The 27820-nt window shown below is 42.0% G+C and overlaps 2 protein-coding genes across 2 annotated transcripts; both read right to left on the bottom strand.

Annotated features, from left to right (window-relative positions):
• Positions 1-7362: 7362 nt before the first annotated feature.
• bmerb1 (bMERB domain containing 1) lies at positions 7363-17513 on the bottom strand (the record flags this gene model as incomplete). Its single annotated transcript, XM_083764979.1, has 6 exons — positions 7363-7487; positions 7958-8040; positions 8858-8972; positions 9086-9159; positions 12301-12421; positions 17420-17513. The coding sequence occupies 6 exons, from the start codon at positions 17511-17513 to the stop codon at positions 7363-7365; spliced, it is 612 nt and encodes a 203-aa protein (XP_083621105.1).
• A 3837-nt stretch (positions 17514-21350) lies between these two features.
• On the bottom strand, positions 21351-27267 carry LOC310858224 (mpv17-like protein; the record flags this gene model as incomplete). Its single annotated transcript, XM_083764332.1, has 4 exons — positions 26820-27267; positions 23459-23529; positions 23028-23057; positions 21351-21941 (listed from the first exon to the last, which is right to left on the bottom strand). Exons 1-4 carry the CDS (start codon positions 27121-27123, stop codon positions 21351-21353), a joined length of 996 nt encoding a protein of 331 aa, XP_083620458.1. The 5' UTR covers positions 27124-27267.
• Between the last annotated feature and the right edge of the window lie 553 nt (positions 27268-27820).

Genomic DNA, 27820 nt, shown 5'->3' with positions numbered 1-27820 from the left:
CTAGGTTGTATAAAATATTAACGTCTGTTCCAGTGATTATAGGCCTGTCACAATTGGCCTGGGGCAAATTGAGCCACATGACCACTTTTTAAAGAGAGGTGATATTTTCATGGCCCTTTGTCATAGATAATAATACATGTCATAGATGCTTACTCATCATTTCAATTGATAGAAGACATCCTTGGGTAGATCATTAGATTTTACTGCCATGACAGAAGCAAAGACTTTAGTTAAAAACGTTTGCTCTGAAAACATACATTCAAAGATTTGCACCACATAAAAAATAGCAGACCTACAAGCCCGTAGCACGGCATTCGGTGCCACGCTATGAGCTTGAAGATCTGCTATTTTTAAATAGCGAAAGCATAACAGAATGCTTAAAACTCCAAAAAGGGTTCCCGCCCAGAATTGGTTAAAGGCGAACAGAAATACACGTAACGTTCAATGCAAAAAAAACACAAATCGTTAATCACAATTATTTGTGTGACCATTAATGGACAACAGAAGTGTGTAATGGTGACAGACCTTTTTTGCAGTATTTATATTTAAACAAGATGAAGAAAGTCTCCAGCACTTGGATCCCCGCACACAGTGACAGCCCTCATATGTTTACGCACAGACAGAATACACTGCGGTGTTTTTATGTGTTTCCTTAAGCAATTGATTTATGTGCTCATAATATATGACCATATTTCGATGAGGGCTTCGGTCTCCTCATTCGATCACGTATTATTTACGGTAAAGGGGACATCTTAGCGCTGCGTAAAATATCCCTTCTCCGTCTCCAACTTTACTCCTCATTCTTCCGCCACATTGTTTGCTTCATTTCCTTTATTTGCTGCGGGTTGTATTCCCACCTGCACCGAATCCAAATCAAGTGCGATTGGAAGCGAAACCCCTGTTTGTTTTGGTGGAGTAGAATGCGGTTCTTTGATGCGCATTAGGATTCGAATGAGGCTTCACACCTGCCATAGAAGCACATTTTCCGACAATGTGAAGCAGGATTTGTTTTAATCGCAGTAAAGCTTTCTGGTGTGAAGTTGACGTTATATATAGCGTTTATGTAGACAGCACTATATAGTATATATAATATATGCATATAGTTTCATTATACAGATACAGTATTCCACTATTATGTTCTTAGCTTACGTATGATTGTTTGTTTATAAGGATCCCCAATTCCCCATTAGCTTTTGCCTTGACAAAAGCTAGTCTTCCTGGGGTCCGACACAGACAAACATTTAACATAGGCAATACTTACAATTGTTTACAAACACTAACTCAAAATAAAACATAGTAAAATAAAATATAAAATAAGAAAATAGAAAACATAGAAATAAAAAACAAAGAAACATAGCAAAAAATCACTTTCAACACATTATACATTTGAATTGTTATTTTCCCAGGGTTACTGCAGTATGATTTACATAAGGTGTTCTTTTAACTTTATTTTAAAGATGAATGTTGTATTTGTATTGGTTATACACTTTGGTAGTGCTTTCCAACCTATTACTGCTCTATAGACAATAGATTTAAGAATATTTGTTCTTGGTTTAGGTGCCACCAAAACACCCGAACTGGCTTGTCTAGTCATATGGTTATGTTCGTCTCTTACATGTTCAAAGAAATACTGTGGTTTTTTGTCCATTAATACATTTCTGAAAAACGTAAGAATACGTGAATGTAATCTATTCTCAACAGTAAGCCATGATAGATTTCTGCAATGTGTGTCCTGTTGGAACACTGGAGAGCTAATCTGGCAGCTTTGTTTTGAGCTATTTGTAATTTATGTATGTCTGTTTTTGTAGCCGATGACCAGATGACTGGGCAATACTCAAGATGTGATGAACACTAGAGCTTGAATTACTGCTTTCCTAGTGTTTAGTGTTATGTAGCTAGAACATTTCCTGGTTACGGCAATACTTCTTCCCATTTTAGTTACTATATTGTCAATTTCTTTAGTCCAATTAAGTTTAGGATCTAGTACCACTCCAAGTAGTTTAGCCTCTGTTACCTGTTCTACTGGCTTCCCGGCAAGTGACAGGCTCAGTTGAGGATCACCCTCGGGTGGGCAACTTTGACGATGGAGAGGGCCACTATATTTCCACTCTCACTCCAGAGGGCCACGTTGCATATTACTGTTGTAGCAAAAATAGCCGATCTACAAGCTCAAAATGCGTCGCAGTGCAACGCGTTTGGGGCTTATTGATCAGCTATTTTTGCTATATTTGAATTGAAATCCTGAATACTTTTTTTTATTGGAATCCTGAAAAGTAACCTTTTTATTTAATTTCAAATGCATTTAGTTATATGTTAACTTTATGAACCAAATACAAATATATTGGACATAAAAAAAGTCAGTAACATTCTAATACTAGTAATTAGCTGAAATCAATAACTTCTGAAATCAATAATTCAGCTAACTAGAATTTTGATATTAACCTGAGGGCCGCATTAAGTGATGGTGGGGCCCGCATGTGGCCCCCGGGCCGCCAGTTGCCCATGTATGCTCTAGCTTATGTCTAGATTCAAACACCATGCACTTGGTTTTAGCAATGTTCAATACTCTCATCAACCCAATCCGCTACTGCTTTTATTTCATACTTTAGTATATCATTTAATTCACCTACTGTAGATTCATGATAACTAGTCTTTATGTACTGTATGTGATGTATTGCCATGTTTTTGTTCTTTCTTAATGTAAGATTAAGAGCGTCTGCTAAATGCCTACATTGTAAATTGTGATGTACAATCAAAGTCTTCATATGCTTCTTCATGGAGAGACTAGAGTAGACACTGTCAAATCTTTATTGTTTTAAAGACTTTGACGAGTATCTCTGGTTGTCCACGTCACTGAGGAGAGGGCGGAGCCGGATATCAGAGTTTGGAAGCACTCGTTTTCAGTAAAGCCACGTCCTGCTGCCTCCTGCGTTATGTGCAAATTCAAAACGGGTTGTGCGCCTGGGCCGTAGAGTGATGTCCAACGAGCACTTCTAAACTGTAAACACTTAGAGGAGGCTTGTGTCAGTGGAGTGGGATGTTCTGAAGCCAGATTGGAATTTGTACATTCATTGATTAGTGGCAAGATACTTTTCAACCTGTTCAAAGACTATTTTTTCCATCACTTTCGAGATGGAGCTTAGAATAGAGATAGGGCGGTAGGGGCCACGGTCTAATTTGCTCCCTTTCTTGTGCAGGGGGGGGGGGGGGGGGGGGGTTTACTTTGGCCATTTTGAAATCTTGTCCTGTCCCTGTTTGATGGAGACGTTTATTATGTGGGTGATGATTGGAGGTATAGAGATGGCCGAGTCTCTGAGATATTTGGAAGGAATATTGTCATTGCAAGTGGCCTTGTGGGGTTGAATAGCACTCAGTCTTTTAAGTGCCATTTCCAGTTTAGAATCATCTTTACAAACACCTAGGTTTTTGTAGAAGGCATTGATGTGCTCTACACCAAAATGCCCAGAGTGGGAGGGCAGTTTGTCAACCAGCATTGTTGCAATGTTTGTAAAGAAGATGTTTTAAATAGTTGCGGCCGCATCAAGCTTGTCAGTGATGAGGGTGTCGTTCGATTTGATATTTATGTTTGTAAACCTGGTTTTTAGTTTCTGACCGCAGCCTAGCTGGTTGTTTAGTAGCTTCCAGAGCTCCCGAGGATTGCTTTTGTTTTCCTCGGCTTTACAATTAAAGTTACTTTTTACGGATTTGGTCATGGCAGTTAGGCTACAATGTTTCAGATGGAAAAGGGGCGACCGTACCTGTTACCGTCACAGTTTCCACCTTCACAACACCTGTTACCTTCACAACAACACATCCACCATATAGCCTGAAAGATGCTTTTTATTTAAACATTATATATATATACAGGAAGCTGCAGCTCATTGTCTGCATACTGTATATATTCAATAATAATTATCAGGTACCTTCTTTACTGTATATTACTAAACAGAATGTATGCAGTAATATCAGACCTTCTTTACTGTATTAAACAGAATGTATGCAGTAATATCAGACCTTTAATGTATACCAAGGTAGCAGGAAAGATAATAAAGTGTGACAAAGATCAACACTATAGGCTTTAGTTTAGTTTAGTTTACATATTAGTCACTATAATGCCCTGAAATGCACTTCATTCCAACATTAGGATCTGTGGCATTTACAAGAGAACTGCATTCATTTCATGGTTTTATTAAAAGAAGGGAAAAGCGAGGCTAAATGCACTGGATGCAGGTTTGCTTCTTCTGTCGGCATTATCCGTTTGACTCTTGTTGCTCCAGCATATAGTGGTCTGGCAGCCGACTGGTTTATTTTGTTTCAAGTGGGACATTTGGTATATAGTCTTTTTATTTTGGCCTAAAATATTGTCCATACTGTCACCGGCTGTCACTATTGGGCATTTGTTTTATTGGGGTTTCTTGTGACCCTACCATTAACATCCTATGGCAGGCAAAAATGTCAAACTTTCCTTTTGCTTTTAGTAGAATATTAAACAAAACAAAAAAACACTCCTTGGGTTATAACGGACATAGACGTCATGCCAAATGTGATGAGGTCAGCACAACATGTGATGAGGTCAGCACAACATGTGATGAGATCGGCACAACATGTGATGAGGTCAGCACATTTATGGCTGCTTTTAGCCCAAGGAGTGTATTTTGTGCAAAACTAATGCTTGGAACGGATTCAGAATAATGAAAAAACCCTAGTTTGACACGTCACATATGCTACTTAAAGCACCAGGAAAGATTGACATTTTTGACAATCTGGATTCATGAATGTATGTACAGTATGTACAGTATGTACATAGACAATATTTTAGGCCAATCAAAAAAGACTATAAATTATACCAAATCTCCCACCCGTCCACCTGGACTGCCGGACTATATTCCTCTGTTCTTATTTCGATTTATTTCCCAGTGGCTGATTATCTGAAGGTGAGGTTACTGTGGCACGGAACACCTCAGAAATACATAACAGAACAATCACATCTCATGTTTTAGGATATGACCTGAAAGGACTAAATGATGAGTCCATATCGTTTATCCTTATTTCAGCTTGGAATATAGAGCACCGAAGTCTGACGTCCATATCGCTAGAGGGCGCAAAGGGGACGAGAGCGAGTGACGTCAGGACTTGGGCGCTCTATTGTGCCGTTCTAGTCAAAGCACATCGTCTGAGATAATTACAATTATCTTAACTCGACACAAATATCTACAGGTCTTAGACCTTTGGTTCTAATCATGCACTTCAGTTATTAGTCCATACTTAACCCCTCAGTTATTAGTCCATACTTGACCCTTCAGTTATTAGTCCATACTTGACCCCTCAGTGGATCCCAAACCTTTCAGACCGACACCCAAAAGGGGAATGTGATGTTTGCCCAAAACTATTGTGAAAATAGCAGATCTACAAGCTCACAACACATCGCCTCGCGCCGCGATGTGATCTTGTAAGTCGGCTATTTTCACTATACGTCTTAAACGTTAGTTTTCTAATTTCTTAGATTTTCAGTTTTATTTAATTTATGAAATGACTGAAAAAATCATTGAATTTAGATATTTAGGAACAAAATGGACCCTTATGGGTCTGTAACTCAGAGTGTAAAATGGAACCAAATGGACCTGTATGGGTCTGTAACCTGGGATATGTAGTGAACTTGAGGGACAGAGAACCCTGGGATATGTAGTGAACTTGAGGAACAGAGCACCTTGGGATATGTAGTGAACTTGGGGGACAGAGCACCCTGGGATATCTAGTGAACTTGGGGGACAGAGGACCCTGGGATATGTAGTGAACTTGAGGGAGAGAGCACCCTGGGATATGTAGTGAACTTGGGGGACAGAGGACCCTGGGATATGTAGTGAACTTGAGGGACAGAGCACCCTGGGATATGTAGTGAACTTGGGGGACATTGTGCTTATAGTTTTGTTGAAATGTGTATTCCACTCAGGGGCAACACCTTCACGCCATCTTAATGTGTTTACCTGATGCTGTGACCTCATTTGTCTGCTTCTGAATAAACCCGTACTATGAACATTAACCTTGATGTTCATTTCACTTCATATCTTTATTATTATTCCTGCACAATCAACTTTATACTTTGTTAAAGCTGCTATAAGCAATAATAGGTCAAATTTTTAATGATCTTTTTTTTTCTTTTTTTTTTAAATTCAGACAGCCAGCAATTTGTAGAACGCCCCCCCCCCCCCCCCCCCAAATCCCCCCCAAACGCTCCCCTCCAATTTGTAGAACTCCCCCCCCCCAAAAAATGTAGTCTCTGTGACACATCTAGGGGCCGCAATCTGCATTCAAAGATTTTCCTAGAAGCTTTGTCATTGGTCGATTTGCCTGTCTACTTCCTGATTGGTTAGTCATTTCGACCGGGTTTCTTTCGACCAATGACAAAGCTTTTAGGAACATCTTTGAAATGCAGATTGTGGCCCCCTAGATTTGTCACATAGTAACGTTTTTGGGAGCGTTTTACTCATTGCTGACTGTCTGAATACCAAAAAATAAAAAAGTAATTAAAGTTTTGACACATTATTTCTTATAGCAGCTTTAAGCAATCTCAAGTTAAGCCCCTGAGTGCTCCTGTCTTACTAACTTATTAATGCTGTGTTAATAACTTATTAATGCTGTGTTACTAACTTAATAATGCTGTGTTACTAACTTATAAATGACACCAAAAAGCTGAGCCCCCGATCAGCTGAAGTTACCTCCCCTCCTGTTTATAGGACCAGAGTTATCTGCCTCACAGGAAGTTACCTCCCCCCTCACAGGAAGTTACTCCCCTGCTGTTTATAGGACCAGAGTTATCTGCCTCACAGGAAGTTACTTCCCCCCTCACAGGAAGTTATCTCCCCCCCACAGGAAGTGATGGAAAACCTCAGGTTTTGGGACACGTCTCACACTAGCCTCGCGTATAGCCAACCTTCATCTGCCTTTGCAATGTATATTGCCCCAGGGGGCAGATACAGTCTGGCCCCTCTCAATGCATATCGCCCCAGGGGGCAGATACAGTCTGGCCCCTCTCAATGCATATCGCCCCAGGGGGCAGATACAGTCTGGCCCCTCTCAATGCATATCGCCCCCAGGCTGGCAGATGAAGTCTGGCCCCTCTCAATGCATATTGCCCCAGGGGGCAGATACAGTCTGGCCCCTCTCAATGCATATCGCCCCCTGCAGACAGATGAAGTCTGGCCCCTCTCAATGCATATCGCCCCCTGCAGGCAGATGAAGTCTGGCCCCTCTCAATGCATATTGCCCCCTGCAGGCAGATGACGTCTGGCCTATAACTTAGATTCAACTAAAAACATGATGCATTGACATGGTGTGACGAGGTGTAAACCAGGCAGCGTGCGGTTACATGACGGCACACTGGGTGGCGCCGCAGCAGTCTTTAATGATGGCCGCTCCCGATCTGGTGACGGACGGCTTGTTGGGCGGCGGCTCAGGGACCAGCTTCTGTTTCTGGGACTTTGGAGGATCTTTGAGCAGACGATGAAGAAAGGAAACAGAGAAAAAGAGATAAGGAAATGAGATCACCCCCAAAATGTTTAGCCTGTGTTGGTGTGCATTATGCGAGATTATACAACGGGTCGTTTTGAAGAAGCAATCTGATTGGTTGAAACGGCTTTCTAGCCGTGCTTAAACCACGATATTTCAACGGCTAATCAAAACAAACAATTCAGCCGTGCTGTTCTCTCAGAGAGCAGCAGACTGGATGGCTAGGCTAGCTAGTTTATTGGGACATTTGTGGTCGTAGTGGCATTGAAAACATATTCTTTTTCAGCGATTCTCTTAGTTATAAGGTTAACTGTAGGCTACAATAGCAATATTACACTCGAGGGCCCACAGGGCGAGTTCCGAAAGGTATCGCAGAGGTGCATTAATGACGATAAAGAACACGCTCTCATGCAATATGGCTTAAATCCATGTCATATAAAATCACACTCACTCTGTGTGACTTTAGCCAACTTCTCCAGAGGTATCAGCTTCAGTCGGAGGTACTCAGCCATCTCCCTGTCCTCCTCCTGTTCCCTGTGGAGCATACAGTCACATTACTGTACTCCTGTTCTCGGCATGAAGCACACCGTCACATTACTGCTGTCACTCACACATTACTGTACGAAAACACTCACACACCACTGATGCATATTAGTGTACAGGGACGTGCACACACGTCTCCTCATCGTGATGTCATCAGTGTCATCCTACTTCTTCAGTGTTCAGTTCCAAATTCAGCAATTTAGTTCCAAATGTTTACAATGTCCACCATTGTTGATTTTCCAAGCTGGCATGGAATGGAAACAAGCCTGGTTTTTATCTAGCATCAGTATTATAATTTATAATGACTCTCATATTAAATAATATCAGCTTTCAAAGTCCAGAAAAGAAATGACTGGTTATATCAGAGTGGTGATTGAGGCTCAAACCATTAGAAATAACTTTGAGGGACATAGACAATATAATATTAAATATTAAAAGCAGTTTTAAAATGCATGTTATTTGCGCTTCAATGTACCTCATAGACAGGAGTATTAATGAGTATTAATCAGTATTAATGTACCTCAGTCTCTGATAGGCAGGAGTTTTAATGAGTATTAATGAGTATTAATGTACCTCAGTCTCTGATAGGCAGGAGTATTAATGAGTATTAATGAGTATTAATGTACCTCAGTCTCTGATAGGCAGGAGTATTAATGTACCTCAGTCTCTGATATGCAGGAGTATTAATGAGTATTAATGAGTATTAATGTACCTCAGTCTCTGATAGACAGGAGTATTAATGAGTATTAATGTACCTCAGTCTCTGATAGACAGGAGTATTAATGAGTATTAATGAGTATTAATGTACCTCAGTCTCTCCACCTCAGCGTCCTCAACCAGGAAGTCTCTCTTCTGCACCACCTGGTGGATGTTCAGGATAAGCTCCTCCTCTCTCTGTTTCTGCTTTTTACTCTTCTGCTTCTCTAGAGAGAGAGAGAGAGAGAGAGAGAGAGAGAGATTCAGCAGGGCATTATGCAATATGCATGGTTTGTGTCACATTAAACTGCGTGCGTGCGTGCGTGCACGTTATCTATACCTGGTACTGCAACGATCTGTCTCAGCTCCTGTTTTAAAGTCATGATGTCTTTGCAGAGCTGAATGTCGTCCATCCTGAAACACACACACACACACACGCACACACACACACACACACACACACACACACACACACACACACACACACACACACACACACACACACACACACACACACACACACACACACACACACACACACACACACATACACACACAGAGGACACAATGATTCTGGCCTCCCATTGGCTCAATGGGAGGTGTTGTTTGATTCCAGGTTGCAGTTGTACCCCTGATTGCTCCTGATGTGCTGGTTGGTGCCTTACATGGTCTCCTCCTCCATCGGTGTGTGAATGTGTGTGTGAATGGGTGAATGTAATACACAATATATGTAAAGGTGTGTGAATGTGTGTGTGTGAGTGGGTGAATGTAATGCACAATCTATGTAAAGCGCCTTGCTATATAAATGCACCATTTACACAACATGGATGAGAATAATGGTATAACCCATGAGGGACAAGTAAGACGCGCAAACGCGTGAAGCGAACGCAGCTCGTGTGTGTGTGGTTGTGTGTGTGTGTGTGTGTGTGTGTGTGTGTGTGTGTGTGTGTGTGTGTGTGTGTGTGTGTGTGTGTGTGTGTGTGTGTGTTACAGCTGCGCCCTGTGTGTGTGTGTGTGTGTGTGTGTGTGTGTGTGTGTGTGTGCTACAGCTGCGCCCTCTGGTGGCGGGCGGGTGGTGTAACAGCGTGACACACACACACACACACACACACACACACACACAGACATTTAGCCCTTGCTGTCATAGTAAGTGGCTCACTGCGTTCGCAATAAGGCTGGAAGGAAGGGGGGGGGGGGGTCATAAGGCATGTCTTCCCTAGCATTGATTGGAACGTTATGCTGATCAGAACACAGTGAGTTCATCATGGTGACTCATTGATCTAGGCATGCATCACTGATCAATAGACAGAGATGGAGTCATGATGGAGAGACTCACTGAGGTCATCATGCTGCATCCCCCAGCCCTGAAGATGTTATTGTGTGTGATGTTATGGAATCTGTCTCTGTAATGTTATTGTGTGTGATGTTATGGGATCTGTCTCTGTAATGTTATTGTGTGTGATGTTATGGAATCTGTCTCTGTAATGTTATTGTGTGTGATGTTATGGAATCTGTCTCTGTAATGTTATTGTGTGTGATGTTATGGAAACTGTCTCTGTAATGTTATTGTGTGTGATGTTATGGAATCTGTCTCTGTAATGTTATTGTGTGTGATGTTATGGAATCTGTCTCTGTAATGTTATTGTGTGTGATGTTATGGAAACTGTCTCTGTAATGTTATTGTGTGTGATGTTATGGAATCTGTCTCTGTAATGTTATTGTGTGTGATGTTATGGGATCTGTCTCTGTAATGTTATTGTGTGTGATGTTATGGAATCTGTCTCTGTAATGTTATTGTGTGTGATGTTATGGAATCTGTCTCTGTAATGTTATTGTGTGTGATGTTATGGGATCTGTCTCTGTAATGTTATTGTGTGTGATGTTATGGGATCTGTCTCTGTAATGTTATTGTGTGTGATGTTATGGAATCTGTCTCTGTAATGTTATTGTGTGTGATGTTATGGAATCTGTCTCTGTAATGTTATTGTGTGTGATGTTATGGAATCTGTCTCTGTAATGTTATTGTGTGTGATGTTATGGGATCTGTCTCTGTAATGTTATTGTGTGTGATGTTATGGGATCTGTCTCTGTAATGTTATTGTGTGTGATGTTATGGAATCTGTCTCTGTGATGTTATTGTGTGTGATGTTATGGAATCTGTCTCTGTAATGTTATTGTGTGTGATGTTATGGGATCTGTCTCTGTAATGTTATTGTGTGTGATGTTATGGAATCTGTCTCTGTAATGTTATTGTGTGTGATGTTATGGAATCTGTCTCTGTAATGTTATTGTGTGTGATGTTATGGAATCTGTCTCTGTAATGTTATTGTGTGTGATGTTATGGAATCTGTCTCTGTGATGTTATTGTGTGTGATGTTATGGAATCTGTCTCTGTAATGTTATTGTGTGTGATGTTATGGAATCTGTCTCTGTGATGTTATTGTGTGTGATGTTATGGAATCTGTCTCTGTAATGTTATTGTGTGTGATGTTATGGAATCTGTCTCTGTAATGTTATTGTGTGTGATGTTATGGGATCTGTCTCTGTAATGTTATTGTGTGTGATGTTATGGAATCTGTCTCTGTGATGTTATTGTGTGTGATGTTATGGGATCTGTCTCTGTAATGTTATTGTGTGTGATGTTATGGAATCTGTCTCTGTAATGTTATTGTGTGTGATGTTATGGAATCTGTCTCTGTAATGTTATTGTGTGTGATGTTATGGGATCTGTCTCTGTAATGTTATTGTGTGTGATGTTATGGAATCTGTCTCTGTAATGTTATTGTGTGTGATGTTATGGAATCTGTCTCTGTAATGTTATTGTGCGTGATGTTATGGAATCTGTCTCTGTAATGTTATTGTGTGTGATGTTATGGAATCTGTCTCTGTAATTTTATTGTGTGTGATGTTATGGAATCTGTCTCTGTAATGTTATTGTGTGTGATGTTATGGAATCTGTCTCTGTGATGTTATTGTGTGTGATGTTATGGAATCTGTCTCTGTGATGTTATTGTGCGTGATGTTATGGAATCTGTCTCTGTGATGTTATTGTGTGTGATGTTATGGAATCTGTCTCTGTAATGTTATTGTGTGTGATGTTGTGTTATTATGGAATGTCTCTCTGTATGTCTCACATGTTGTGACGTCAGAACAGGCCAGCTCCATATATGGAGATATAGGGGTGATCAGGTCCAGAGCCCGGGCCGAAGAGGACTTTTGTGACGGTTCTGGACAACCGGCTGTCCGACCGACTCGACACCGGGCACTGCACTCCGTCTCCCTGTAGGGGTGTGGAATGTGTGCGTTTCTTTCTTTTAGATTAGTTTTTGCCTTTTAATTCTGCCTTTATTGATACTATAGTATCAAGTGAAGACTGACAGGAAAGAGGGAGAGAGATAGAAGGGTAGAGACACCAGTGCCAGCCCTGAGCAATTTGGTGCCCTATGCAGGATTATTCGTGATGCCCCCTTGAAAAGACTTGGTGCATTTATAGATAGATAGACGATCAAAGTCAGTAAATTGTATAAACAATAGAGTGGACCCAGAGGTACTCACATGAAGCGCAGTTCAGACTCTCGACGCACCAGGACTTCTCTGAGACGCTGAATACGGACCATCTCCATCTCCATGTCGTCAGGGGACATGGAGCTCTCTGCCATGGACACGTCACCATGGCCTGGAGGGAGAGAGAGAGAGAGAGAGGGAAAGAAACAGTCAGGAGACATGGAGCTCTCTGCCATGGACACGTCACCATGGCCTGGAGGGAGAGAGAGAGGGGGAAAGAAACAGTCAGGAGACATGGAGCTCTCTGCCATGGACATGTCACCATGGCCTGGAGGGAGAGAGAGAGGGAAAGAAACAGTCAGGAGACATGGAGCTCTCTGCCATGGACACGTCGTCACCATGGCCTGGAGGGAGAGAGAGAGGGAAAGAAACAGTCAGGAGACATGGAGCTCTCTGCCATGGACACGTCACCATGGAGGCCTGGAGGGAGAGAGAGAGGGAAAGAAACAGTCAGGAGACATGGAGCTCTCTGCCATGGACACGTCACCATGGAGGCCTGGAGGGAGAGAGAGAGAGGGAAAGAAACAGTCAGGAGACATAGAGCTCTCTGCCATGGACACGTCACCATGGCCTGGAGGGAGAGAGAGAGAGGGAAAGAAACAGTCAGGAGACATGGAGCTCTCTGCCATGGACACGTCACCATGGCACGTCACCCTGGCCTGGAGGGAGAGAGAGAGGGAAAGAAACAGTCAGGAGACATGGAGCTCTCTGCCATGGACACGTCACCATGGAGGCCTGGAGGGAGAGAGAGAGAGGGGGAAAGAAACAGTCAGGAGACATGGAGCTCTCTGCCATGGACACGTCGTCACCATGGCCTGGAGGGAGAGAGAGAGAGAGGGAAAGAAACAGTGAGGAGACATGGAGCTCTCTGCCATGGACACGTCACCATGGCCTGGAGGGAGAGAGAGAGAGGGAAAGAAACAGTGCAGAATTAAAAATGTACTGTTTTAATAGGGTTCCTGGACAGAAGCGATGCCACTAACCTTGATGGATAAAGTTATGTATATGTTATTGTTATGTATGTATGTATATATATGCATATCTTTTATTTTCTTTAATTTTCTCTGGAGTTGTTAACCCAAATAGACTTTCAAGCACCAAACTGAATGTGCCCATATTTGTATATATTTTTTGTATATATATTTTTTGGTATATGTGTATAACTGTGTCCTTTGTTCCACAACGTGCCTGAGCTGAGCTGTCTGTTTTTGTTTGTTTGTTTTGTTTTTCATGTCTTGTCTTTGTCATTGGCATAAAATGTAAAAATCAATAAAAATATTATTGAAAAAAAAGATACTGTTTTGACCGAGATCAGATTCTAAAAATGTCTGTTTGAAAATGACAGTTTTCTGAAAAAGCTATATGTTTCTATGTCAGTCGTTGTTCGATTGAAAAGCAAATAGCAGACCTACAAGCTCATAGCGCGCCACTCGGTGGTGCGCAATGAGCTTGTAGATCTGATATTTTTCAATAGCTATAAAGCTTAACATAGTGCACCAAAAAACAAAACCAAAACCAAAAACCAAAACCAAAACGGGTTCCCGCCCAAAATGGATTAACTGTTTTGGCAATAAATGGTTGCACTTTGGATATTATATGAATATTCAATGAAAGTCAGCTGACTTTCGGAACTTCCCCTCCCCCCCTTTTTTTTCTCCATTGTCATAACGGCACTGAGATCTAGTCGACTAAAATAGCTGAGGTCAAAAACACCCATGTCTGTCTGTCTGTCTGTCTGTCTGTCTGTCTGTCTGTCTGTCTGTCTGTCTGTCTGTCTGTCGCTCTCACACGCACACAACATCAGCATTGCAGTAGCGTGCGAAAAGTCATACATCCACACTTTTCTGTGTGGATGTATGGGCTGTCAATCAGATAGGACTTTTCTGTGTGGATGTATGGGGCTGTCAATCAGATAGGACTTTTCTGTGTGGATGTATGGGGCTGTCAATCAGATAGGACTTTTCTGATTCGATGTATGGGCTGTCAATCAGACAGGACTTTTCTGTGTGGATGTATGGGCTGTCAATCAGATAGGACTTTTCTGATTCGATGTATGGGCTGTCACTTTCTTAAAATCCTCAGAACTTGCATTGAACTGTAGGCTACAATACTTTGATGCATATGCTTCTGCTGTTAATAAAGTAATCAATCAATCAATCAATATGCAATAACCATTTTCACTCTAGGCTGTTTGAAAACACTTAAATAGCATTACCGCCACACACGCGCGCACACGCACGCGCGCGCACAGATGTATACACACACACACACACACACACACACACACACACACACACACACACACACACACACACACACACACACACACACACACACACACACACACACACTGCCCCCGCCCCCCTCCCCATGGGGTTCAGACATGCTGATTCCTTACAAACATTATTTTGATTGATTGATTGAAATATTTATTAACAGTTTGTAGAATTTACAGTACATTTTAAGCACAAACTCAATACAAAGACTGTCAACTGTGAGTGGACGACCCAATTAAGCATTACACTTGTTTACAACAGGGTCCACATTGTTCAATTCATCAAAACATTTAAAGACATACAAACATTTAGAGACATACAAATAGACATGTCTATGTAGCTAAAGAACAGAACAGTAATTCATCATAATGGGAAGCAAAAAAGGGAAAAGATACAATATACAGTGAGGGAAAATGGGGTGGGGGGGATTCAGATTTTACAGAGGCCAGTTTCGAATTGCAGCCATCCGTAGGTGCCCTTTGAGAGCGGTTTTGAAGGAGTCAAGGGATTCACATGTCTTAATGACTGTTGGTAGGGCGTTCCACATTTTGGTGGCATAGGAGCGAAAATAATTTAGTCCCTTGTTTGTGCCGAATCTGGGTTGTACATGGTTTGTTGCACTCCCTTTGGTGTTGTGGGTGTGGACTTCGTTTACATTAAGGAAGTATTTAGACAGGTACATGGGTATCTTGGTGGTGTATCGAATCTTGTGGACCAGACCCATTGCAAGATGCTGTACTCTGTCGACGACCCTAAGCCATCCCAGCCTGTCAAAGTGGGCAGGGGTGAGGTGGGTTCGGGGGGTGAGGCCAAGTAGGAGCCTGACCAGTTTGTTTTGGGAGGTCTGGAGCCTTGTTTTAAGGGCCTTTGAGGTGCTGTGGTACCAAGAGGTGGATGCATAGTCAAAGAAACCTTGTACGAGGGCTCCTGTTAAGGTCTTCAAGGTGTTTTTGCTGACCAGTGAGGAGATCCTGTAAAGGAATCTTGTTCTTTGATTGACTTTTTTGATTACGCTGGTGGCCATTTTATCACCGGAAAGATTGGCCTCCAGGATGGAACCTAGGTAGGTAATTTGATCTTTTCGTGTGATAATATTGTCACCCACTCTAACCAAGAAGCCATCTGCCTTGCTGAGTTTACTATTTGATCCGAAGAGGATGGATTCAGTTTTTCCCAGGTGTAAGGATAGTTTGTTATCAGCGAGCCAGGTGCAGATTCTACCGAGTTCAGAGCTGAGGGTCTTTTCAACCTGCAGTTTGTTCCTGTCCGAGACCAGCAGTGCTGAGTCATCTGCGAACAGGAACAAGTTGCAGTCACAAGCTGAAGTCATGTCGTTAACATAAATTAGGAACAGTAAAGGCCCTAGTATGCTTCCTTGTGGGACGCCACAGCTCACTGGGAGGGGAGGGGACAGTGTTCCGTTCACCTCCACCATCTGTTCTCTCCCCTCCAGGTAGGATTGCATCCAGCTCACTGATGTGCTATCAAAACCAATAGCTTTAAGCTTGTTAACCAGTATGGAGTGGTTCACGGTGTCAAAAGCCTTTTGGAGGTCCAGCATGACCATGCCGCAGTATTTTCCAGCATCCACCTCGTGTTTGATGTGATCGCTCAAATAGAGGAGGCATGTGTCAGTGGAGTGGGATGTTCTGAAACCAGATTGGAACTCGTACAGCAATTTATTAGTGGCAAGATACTTTTCAACCTGTTCATAGACTATTTTTTCCATCACTTTCGAGATGGAGCTTAGAATAGAAATAGGGCGGTAGTTGCTGGGTTCTAATTTACTCCCTTATTTGTACAAGGGGGTTACTTTGGCCAGTTTAAAATCTTGGGGGACCTGTCCCTGTTTGATGGAGAGGTTAACTATGTGGGTGATGACTGGAGCTATGGAAAAGGCTGAGTCTCTGAGAAATTTGGAGGGAATATTGTCATGGCCAGTGGCCTTGTGGGGTTGGAGGGCACTCAGTTTTTTAAGTACCTCCTCGGTTGTTACCATTGCCATTTTAAAATCATCTTTACAAACACCAAGGTTTTTGTAGAAGGCTTTGATGTGCTCTACACCAAAACGCCCAGAGTGGGAGGGCAGTTTGCTAACCAGCTTTGTTGCAATGTTATTAAAGTCTATAATCTGACTCCATGCGTCTTTTTATTTAATAGGTGCTGCAATAAAACACACCAAGGCACATATTATATTATATATATATATATAGGCTACATACAGCCGCGAGATTCATCACAGTTCTTCAAAACTCTTCAAAATAACTATATACAAAATAGGCCAGAACTCCACGGTTTTGAATTGATAGATTAATATTATATACACAGACATATAACAACAGGGGCTACTGAGCTTAGATCGACATGGTATATACATTGTGCACTGCTTAGGTGCAACTATATAGTCCTATTATTATTATTATTATTAGCTCTTTTTGTGTATATATAATGTTAAAATCTCAAACAACAGCGGCCATTCCAGGTAAGGCTATAATAAAACATAATAGCGCTCACCTATAGCTTTGTCTGCTGGCCATGCCTTAATTGGTTTGAGACACGGATTATAATACAATATAAAACACTATATGTTTATAATAACGGTCGGCTCTAATAAAACACTAATAGACTTTAAAACATATTTTAATACCTTTGTCTGCATGGCGTCTGGGACACGGCTATAAATAGTGTCTTATTTATAATAAGAGAGATAAGACACTATATTATTCATAATACAACATATACCATTGTCTTGACTGCATGCCCGTGTCTGGGACACGGCAGTGATAAAACTAAAACACTATCATATTATTATTATTATTTATAATGAAACATACCATTGTTGTCTTGACTCCGTGCCGTGTGGGACACCGCTCCGTAGCTCCTCAGCGCGCGCTCCGTGTCCGAAATCATGGATTTCTTCAGTTCCATGTGATGTGATCGCTGGATAAGGAATTAAATTCCTTATTATTATTATTATATTATTGAACCTAAAACCAGGAGCCTGTGCTGTTGTTCTGTCAGAAAGCTTCTCATGTAGGCCTATAGATATTAATATTATTATTGTTATATTGAACCTATAAAGGCTGTGCTGTTGCTATCTGTCAGAAACCAAGCCTTAATGGAGCAGATTATATTCCAGACAGATGGTGTTCAGTTCGTCTCCAGTGAGCCCAGGTGATCTGCAGCATGTTTACCACATACAGCTATTAATACAATAAGATCTGTAGAGTTATTTAAATGGAATCAGATCTGTATAAAACTATAAATCAGATGTTTAGTCTGAGCGAGCCGTCTGAACCCTGCCTGCACGAGACAATGAGCTGGATACAGGGAGCATGCGCAGTGCGCGCATGGGAGACTGCAGGTCCACATACGTCAAATATTATGTATTTCACCTAATAATAATAATAATAATAACAATAATAACAATAAATAATAATAATAATAATTCATAACAACAACAACAACAACAAAACAAGCATTGCTTGATTGAGTATAGCCTAAGTATCTAAGCTGCAATTCATGGTCTGCTTCCAGAGCATTTATGAATTAAGCAACAATAAAGCTCTGTAGGAAGTTATAAATATATATAATATATTTATGAAGCAACAATAAAGCTCTGTAGGAAGTTATGAATATATATAATATATAATATATTTATAAAGCAACAATAAAGCTCTGTAGGAAGTTATAAATATATATAATGTATTTATTAAGCAACAGTAAAGCTCTGTAGAAAGTTATGAATATATATAATATATAATATATTTATAAAGCAACAATAAAGCTCTGTAGGAAGTTATACATATATATAATGTATTTATTAAGCAACAATAAAGCTCTGTAGGAAGTTATAAATATATATAATGTATTTATTAAGCAACAATAAAGCTCTGTAGGAAGTTATAAATATATATAATGTATTTAAGCAACAATAAAGCTCTGTAGGAAGTTATAAATATATATAATATATTTATAAAGGAAGTTATAGGAACCATCAGGATGGAATGCGAACGAAAACTAAAGCCTGCGTATATTATTATTATTCTGTGTGTGTGTGTATAAGGTAATCAATCAATCAATCAATCAAAACACAGACACAGGCATTTAGCTACAGACAGGTTTTAGGGATGGATGAATAGTTTGTGTTTAAATGTGAGAAATCCTAAAACATCACAACTGAGCAAGAGACAGAAATGGACACAATAATCAGTTGGATCTTCTGTTTTTATTCAACAATAATTTAATATCTTAGAGATAGACTTGCAACAATTTTATTATAGTGCAAAATATATATTAATAAAAGTTAGTCCTTCAACCACTTCAACACTTTATAGTCGTCCATCATGATCAGTCATGAAGGATAAAGTCAACAGAACTCGAATAATTAATGTGCAGGAATATGTACTGTTCCATTACCCTATAACAAAATACATACATATATGGATGCACCTGGGACGTATCCTCAGTGATGTATCCCAAGGTCATCGGGGTTTCGGGTCTCGCAACATCATACCCCTCACTCAGGTGACCCAGCCGGGAGTGATCAAGTCCCGACTTACGTCCCAGTAGCTACCCTCGATAAGTCCCATTAGGGAAAAACCAGGGCCACACAATCCGTTCCTCCTGAACTACTCTGCCAGGACTGGGAGGTACCATTCTGGCACATGGAAGGACTAGGCTCTGTGGGTTGACACCTGTCCGGGCCCCTCCTACGTCTCACCAGGTCCACTCCTGCTCTCACCAGGTCAGGCCCTGTGCGTTGCACCAGACTCCCAGCACCAGGCACTTCATTCAGGAATGAAGGAAGGAAGGAACCCATGTTTACCCTGTACTGTACTGTACAGTAGTACTGTACTGTACCCTCAGAGGTACACAGTATGATCATACTATACCCTCAGAGGTACAGTACAACAGTTTGAAGTTTCCCCACACATTTACTGAGACATGGTATAAAGTACTTGGCAGACCGTCAGCATTGGTAAGAAGATAATATGACTACTGTACTAGCCTAACGACACAACTGTATAGTTACCAATATGTGCACTTCACTTACAGTAAAAAGATGAGAATAGGATGCACATGTAATCTGTCTCTGCACAAATATCATTATAAGGCTGACATCTGTCTCTGCACAAATATCATTACTGTGTTGTACATTTTAATATTTAATTGAATATCAAACTTGATTTAGGAATTTAAATGAGAGTGGCTATAAACAGCGATAAAGAAAATAAGAAATGCTAAATCCCAGTGATTTACTATGAGCCAAAGGAGAATGTTACTGTTAGCCATACTGTACATCTGTGAATATGTTATATATTACTGTTGTGCTGCCATGATATGTTTATTTTACTGGAACTGTTGTCAACCATTGCCTTGTAAATAGTTGTCACAGTGGAAGCTACAACAGCTGTGCTGGTATACGGTACTGGTATACGGTACTGGTATACGGTATACGGTAGCCTACTGGTATACGGTACTGTTATACGTCAGCCTATAATTAACAGCCTCTATTCCTTGTTGTCGGCACAGGACAAATACCTGTGATGTTTTGTCGCAAATAAATATATATTGTGGATTCAGAAGTGAGTTACGAGCCAACGCTTTGATCCACAGCTTCTGTTTGTACATTCTGGCTCAGCACCAACAATACAATAAAAATATAATAAATGTGCGTCATATGTTTTCTTTGACTGTTCCATATTGTTGTCATCAGTACGTTCTTTTTTAAATCCATCATTTTTATCCCACGATTTTGTAACCCATTTTTCACCCGTACCTACCCTAGGGGACACGGGGAGAACATGTGAGGGTACCTACCCTAGGGGACACGGGGAGAACATGTGAGGGTACCTACCCTAGGGGACACGGGGAGAACATGTGAGGGTACCTACCCTAGGGGACACGGGGAGAACCTGTGAGGGTACCTACCCTAGGGGACACGGGGTGGGCCAGCGCCCACAGCGTCCCGAGCGGGAATCGAACCCAGGACCTTCTAGCTGTGAGGTGACAGCACTACCGAGTGAGCCACCGTGCCCCCTAGGGGGCGCCACCATGCCCCCATCAGTACCCTTTTGACAGCTACTGTACCTCGTTCATACCTTTCTCACACAACTCCTGTAGTGTTACAGTACCATTGGCCAGTAGTGTAAACCGTTACAGTACCATTGGCCAGTGATTTTGATATGCTGTCCATTTTCAGTGAGCCAACCTTATGTAGGTTCAGGAAACGCTCACACGCTCTTGCCAGAGGAGGTATGAATGACGATATGCTGAGATTTAAATATCGACAATGGTAGCCAGCCATATTTGTACAGTGAAAAAAGAATGATTAAGCTACAAAGTTAGCTACCACTACACACACACACACACACACACACACACACACACACACACACACACACACACACACACACACACACACACACACACACACACACACACACACACACACACACACACACATTATAAATAAACTATTTGTCAAACTATAACCTGGTGCCCTATTTCAGGTTGAAGTTCCTTGCCACGGGGTCTGCACGTGTAAATTCACTATTATTCATCTTCTTGTCCGACGCACCGTTCCTTTGATCCAAATATTGCACTAATTGTCCGGTTAATAGATATTACACTTCAGTAGTTCATGATTCAGCACACCTGTGCAAGGTAAAGCCAGATTTAGACTTCGTTGTCAAAAGAATATGACCCATAAATAAATAGTCTTGGGGCTCAGTCTATAGTGGTGCGTTGAAGTATACGTTCTTACGTCTCTGTGGTCACGGCTGCGTTCTCCTCGGAGTCTGTGTGGCGGTCGTCTTTGGGCCCGTCCTCCTTCTCGTCCTTCAGGCCTTTGGAGGAGGACATCTTGTCATGGTGGGTCTCTGTGGAGAGGCCTTTGGAGGAGGACATCTTGTCATGGTGGGTCTCCGTGGAGAGGCCTTTGGAGGAGGACATCTTGTCATGGTGGGTCTCCGTGGAGAGGCCTTTGGAGGAGGACATCTTGTCATGGTGGGTCTCCGTGGAGAGGCCTTTGGAGGAGGACATCTTGTCATGGTGGGTCTCCGTGGAGAGGCCTTTGGAGGAGGACATCTTCTCATGGTGGGTCTCCGTGGAGAGGCCTTTGGAGGAGGACATCTTCTCATGGTGGGTCTCCGTGGAGAGGCCTTTGGAGGAGGACATCTTCTCATGGTGGGTCTCCGTGGAGAGGCCTCTGGAGGACATCCAAGCCAGCGCAGCACCGGCCGTTCCGTCTCCGCTCTGGCGCGAGAAGCACAGGAACGTCGCCCAGACGAACGCACAGCAACCGGTGAAGGTGGTCCGCACGTACAGAGGCACGAAGGCGAAGTTCAACAACTGATGGAGACAGACACACACACACACAGACAGAAACACACACATGATTTGTCACGACAAGAGTTGTCTTTGTCCGCGGCGTAAACATCTTTCAATAAATACTTTCTGAAAACATCTATGAGGAAAATGAACGGGGATTTCTTTCCCGGGTCTCTCGAGGGGGCGGGAATGCGACGCTCTATTGATGTTGGCACCATTAGGGGAGATAACTGGCAAACATTGATCAAAAAAATAACAATTTTTCTACATTCTCTAATTGTGTCGACTTCTAGTAAATTAATTGTTTAACAATGATTTAATTCTTGAGAGTGTAATTAGTAAATAGAATTTTAATGTTACACTCTCAAGAGTTAAACATCTATTAAGGGTCCATTTGGTTACCTGTAACATCTGTGCCCAGAGTCACATTGTTTTTTGTTTTTTTTACTATGCACCATTTTCATGTATTTTATTATTTTCCACCAATCTGCCACACTATAAGTTTTCTAGTCTACTGAGTATTTCCCAAGGCTTGCCATTCTTTCCTTTTTGGATTATTTTCTGAATATTGTATTCTACCTTTGGATTTAGAGACCTTCTTCCCATTCCTGGAGTTTGGATATTGGATTTGGACCAGACTTTACAAAGGAGTTTAAGGGTGGCCAGAGGAGACTGACCACACTCTACAGACTGGTTTGGATTTGCTTTATTTTTTGGACACCTGAGTTTAGTTTAGGACACATGATTTTAGTTTTGGACAGTGCTAGGACACTTGGACTTCACACCCCTACCTTTTGAGACAGTTTTATTTTATTTTGATTTGATTAAGTGAACATTTTGTGATCGAGAACTTGATTTTTCTTTTGATTTAATAAATCACAGTTAAGCTTATTTACTGATTTCTGTAGTGATTATTATTCTGAACTGACCCACCACCTCCCTCATTTTGGCTATAATTGGTACCATTACTTGTTATTATTGTAACCGTTATAACCAACTCTCCATCATTTCGCTGGGGACCACCTGGAACCCCCTCAAGGACCACTGGTGGTCCCCGGACCACTGGTTGAGAAGCACTGCACTAAAGATAAATGATTGGTCGCTTACCTGCATGAATGGCCAGAACATCAGCCCTGTCTGAACAAAGAACACAATAATTACATCAACATTTATTATATTATTATTAGCATTGATTTATGACAACACCACAATGTTTGAATATTCATAGATAGGCCTGTCACACATTTTTTTCTCCGGAAATAGCAGAAATAGTTTGTCTACAAGCTCACAACAAATTACTTCATGACGCGTTGTAAGCTTGTAGATCGGCTATTTCCGCAATTTTGTATATTTACGTTTTAATTGTCATGTCTGCCCTGATGTGGAATCTGTGGTTATGAAGCCTAAAAGGTAAACAGAAATACACTGTATGTATTTACTAGGTGATGTAAATACTACTCACTCTGTATCTATTCACTAGGAGATGTAAATACTACTCACTCTGTATGTATTTACTAGGTGATGTAAATACTACTCACTTTATATGTATTTAGGAACTTTTCTCTCCAGTCTTGTAGAATGTCGTCTTTGCCCTCCAAGAAACTGACACCTAAAGGAAGACAAAAAAGACAAAATGCAGTATTATTTAATTGTTTTTGTTGCGTTGCAATTCACAGCTGGCAAGTATAGCACTATATAGGCAATGTGTGTCTGATCAAGTTTAGCCCTATAGGCAATGTGTGTCTGATCAAGTATAGGCTTAGGCAATGTGTGTCTGAGTATAGGCCTATAGGCAATGTGTGTCTGAGTATAGGCCTATAGACAATGTGTGTCTAAGTATAGCCCTATAGGCAATGTGTGTCTGAGTATAGCCCTATAGGCAATGTGTGTCTGATCAAGTATAGGCCTATAGGCAATGTGTGTCTGAGTATAGGCATATAGGCAATGTGTGTCTGATCAAGTATAGGCCTATAGGCAATGTGTGTCTGATGATTCTGATCAAGTATAGGCCTATAGACAATGTGTGTCTGAGTATAGGCCTATAGGCAATGTGTGTCTGAGTATAGGCCTATAGGCAATGTGTGTCTAAGTATAGCCCTATAGGCAATGTGTGTCTGAGTATAGCCCTATAGGCAATGTGTGTCTGATCAAGTATAGGCCTATAGGCAATGTGTGTCTGAGTATAGGCATATAGGCAATGTGTGTCTGATCAAGTATAGGCCTATAGGCAATGTGTGTCTGATGATTCTGATCAAGTATAGGCCTATAGACAATGTGTGTCTGAGTATAGGCCTATAGGCAATGTGTGTCTGAGTATAGGCCTATAGGCAATGTGTGTCTGAGTATAGCCCTATAGACAATGTGTGTCTGATCAAGTATAGCCCTATAGACAATGTGTATCTGATCAAGTATAGGCCTATAGGCAATGTGTGTCTGATCAAGTATAGGCCTATAGGCCGATTCAGAAACGGGTCTCATGGTCGCCCAGACGGTTGAGCTAACCATCCGGGCCAGTAGAGTCTACTCTTTGAGGGTTACGAGACGTGTTTATACCAACATAAATGGTTACCAATTGACAGATAAGAATCTAACCCTGACCACCACAGAATCTGTTAACGATTAACTGCCCAGATAGGACAGGTGGGCTCTGGGTGACAGCTATAGCTGTAGTAGTCTATAAGGACAGGTCTACTGGGCTCTGGGTGACAGCTATAGCTGTAGTAGTCTATAAGGACAGGTCTAGTGGCCTCTGGGTGACAGCTATAGCTGTAGTAGTCTATAAGGACAGGTCTACTGGCCTCTGGGTGACAGATAGGTATAGCAGTAGTAGTCTATAAGGACAGGTCTACTGGCCTCTGGGTGACAGCTATAGCTGTAGTAGTCTATAAGGACAGGTCTACTGGGCTCTGGGTGACAGCTATAGCTGTAGCAGTCTATAAGGACAGGTCTACTGGGCTCTGGGTGACAGCTATAGCTGTAGTAGTCTATAAGGACAGGTCTACTGGGCTCTGGGTGACAGCTATAGCTGCAGTAGTCTATAAGGACAGGTCTAGTGGCCTCTGGGTGACAGCTATAGCTGTAGTAGTCTATAAGGACAGGTCTACTGGGCTCTGGGTGACAGCTATAGCTGCAGTAGTCTATAAGGACAGGTCTAGTGGGCTCTGGGTGACAGCTATAGCTGTAGTAGTCTATAAGGACAGGTCTACTGGGCTCTGGGTGACAGCTATAGCTGTAGTAGTCTATAAGGACAGGTCTAGTGGGCTCTGGGTGACAGCTATAGCTGTAGTAGTCTATAAGGACAGGTCTAGTGGGCTCTGGGTGACAGCTATAGCTGTAGTAGTCTATAAGGACAGGTCTACTGGGCCCCGGGTGACAGCTATAGCTGTAGTAGTCTATAAGGACAGGTCTACTGGGCTCTGGGTGACAGCTATAGCTGTAGTAGTCTATAAGGACAGGTCTACTGCTATGTGCTATCTGGGTGACTGGGTGAGCTATAGCTGTAATAGTCTATAGCGTACCTGACTACCTGTGTACAACACAGAGACAGCTGCTTTCTGGGTGCTGAAGGGTGGTAGGTCTATCTATCTATCTATCTATCTATCTATCTATCTATCTATCTATCTATCTATCTATCTATCTATCTATCTATCTATCTATCTATCTATCTATCTATCTATCTATCTATCTATCTATCTATACCTACCTCCATCCATCCATCCTATAGACCTACCGGTGTAGAACACAGACGGCTGGTATCTGGGTGGTGAAAATGGTAAATGGTGCATTTATAACACAACTTTATATACACGCACGCACGCACGCACGCACCTTTACATAGACTGTGCATTACATTCATACCGATGGCGGAGGAAACCACAAGGCGGGATCAGAAGTTGCCGTTCATTCAGAGCACTAATTAATTCCACCTTGTGGTTTCCTGACAGAGAACTACAAAACACTGACAGAGAACTACAAAACACTAGACTAGACTACAACATGACGTATTTTACCATACACTACAGACCGCTTCACGGCCATTTGGGAACACAGAGCAGGCTTTCCTCTGAGGTGGAAACCAGGTTAGGTTAGGGGGTCTAATCTGTCCTGTACAACCCGAGGTGGAGGCCAGGTTAGGTTAGGGGGTAGCCTATATATCTAATCTGTCCTGTACAACCTGAGGTGGAGGCCTATAGGTTAGGTTAGGGGGTATATATCTAATCTGTCCTGTACAACCTGAGGTGGAGGCCAGGTTAGGTTAGGGGGTATATATATCTAATCTGTCCTGTACAACCTGAGGTGGAGGCTAGGTTAGGTTAGGGGGTAGCCTATATATCTAATCTGTCCTGTACAACCGAACAGTGTTGTTTTTGGCAGCAAATTTCTATTTTAGTTTTAGTCATAGTCTTCTGAATAGTTTTCACTTAGTCTTAGTCACATTTTAGTCACCTGGAAATGTCTTGGTGTTAGTCTAGTTTTAGTCGACTAAATGTCATAAGATTTTAGTCGACTAAATCTACAGGTGATTTAGTCGACTAAAATGTATTTTTGCGGGCCTTGTTGCCGTCATAATTACTTATTTTACACTTGCTGAAAATAGCCGATCTACAAGCTCACAACGCGTAGCGCTGCGACGCGTTGTGAGCTTGTAGATCTGCTATTTTCAGCATGCAACCAAATGTAAAATGACTTATACTGGATCTCTTGTCCACTAAGTCCCTTCCTAACATTTTAGTCTTTTTATTTGTCAACGAAATTGTCAGTATATTTAGTCTTAGTTTTAGTCATCATAGCTTAGTTTTCATTTAGTTTCCATTCGTTTTTGTCAGTGGAAAAAGCTAGTCGACGAACATTTTTCGTCTTAGTTTTACTCGACGAAAACAACACGGCAACCGAACCTACCTGTGTAGAACACAGACACCGCTAGCGGCGCCGCGCAGCTCTGGTCCAGGACCAGCTTCCGCAGCACCATCCCAGCGGAGTTCCCGGGAAAGCTGCGCTCCAGAAAGCGCATCCAGAAGAAGCTGAAGTTGCCATGGAAACCGAAGGCCACCGCGGCCACGTTGCGCGTGTGCGTCCAGTCCACGCGCTCCCTGGCGGACACCAGCTGGTACAGCACGTCCCCGCCGGCGTACAGGCAGCCGTACAGCGTGACGTTGGTCACCCACTGATGGCGGCGGACGGTCCGCAGGAACACATTGCTCATGTTCAGGGTTACTATCCGATGATAAACAAACAAACTGACGGTCGTCTGGTTCCCCCCCGGATCTACTTGGAAACAGAACGCAGCTGAAATAATAGTCCCGTGGGTCCGTGTCAGTCACGCACACGCAGAAAACATTAACATACAGTCTAATAATGCAGCTTCAAGGACGAATACAACATGGGATATAATGTAGCCGACAATAACACTGCAGTTTACGACGGAATCCTGAATATATATAATAATGTAAAGTGTGTCCAGGAGGTTATAGTTTACTGACTCTGACTGACGTCTGCTGGTGAACCCTCTGTCAGTCAGTCAGTCAGTCCTGTGACGTCATAGGGCTCCTCCTCTCTGGTCCTACGCTCAGTGCGCAGCGCTGCGTAATGTGCGTAACATCATGTTGGAACTGGATGCTGGTCTCGTGACGTAGCGTATCGTATAAAAAGTAAAACCATGTAAACAGTAGCCTATACGGTGGGTGGAGCAGTGAGACTAGACTAACTTATGTAGACTTAAGTAGGGCTAATGCAGATGTTTAAATAAAAAATGGAAAGGGTCCATTCTGTTCAAACTCTCCATCATTTAGCTGTATGGGGACCATATATACGTATGTATCTTATTCTTTTCCCTTTTTGCTTCCATTATGATGAATTCCTGTTCTGTTCTTTAACTACATAGAAGTGTCTATTCGTCTCTA

Source organism: Protomyctophum parallelum (assembly GCF_964188405.1).
Source record: "Protomyctophum parallelum genome assembly, chromosome: 5".
Taxonomy (NCBI): domain Eukaryota; kingdom Metazoa; phylum Chordata; class Actinopteri; order Myctophiformes; family Myctophidae; genus Protomyctophum; species Protomyctophum parallelum.
Note: the sequence above shows the minus strand (reverse complement) of the source record. Positions and strands in the feature narration are given on the sequence as shown.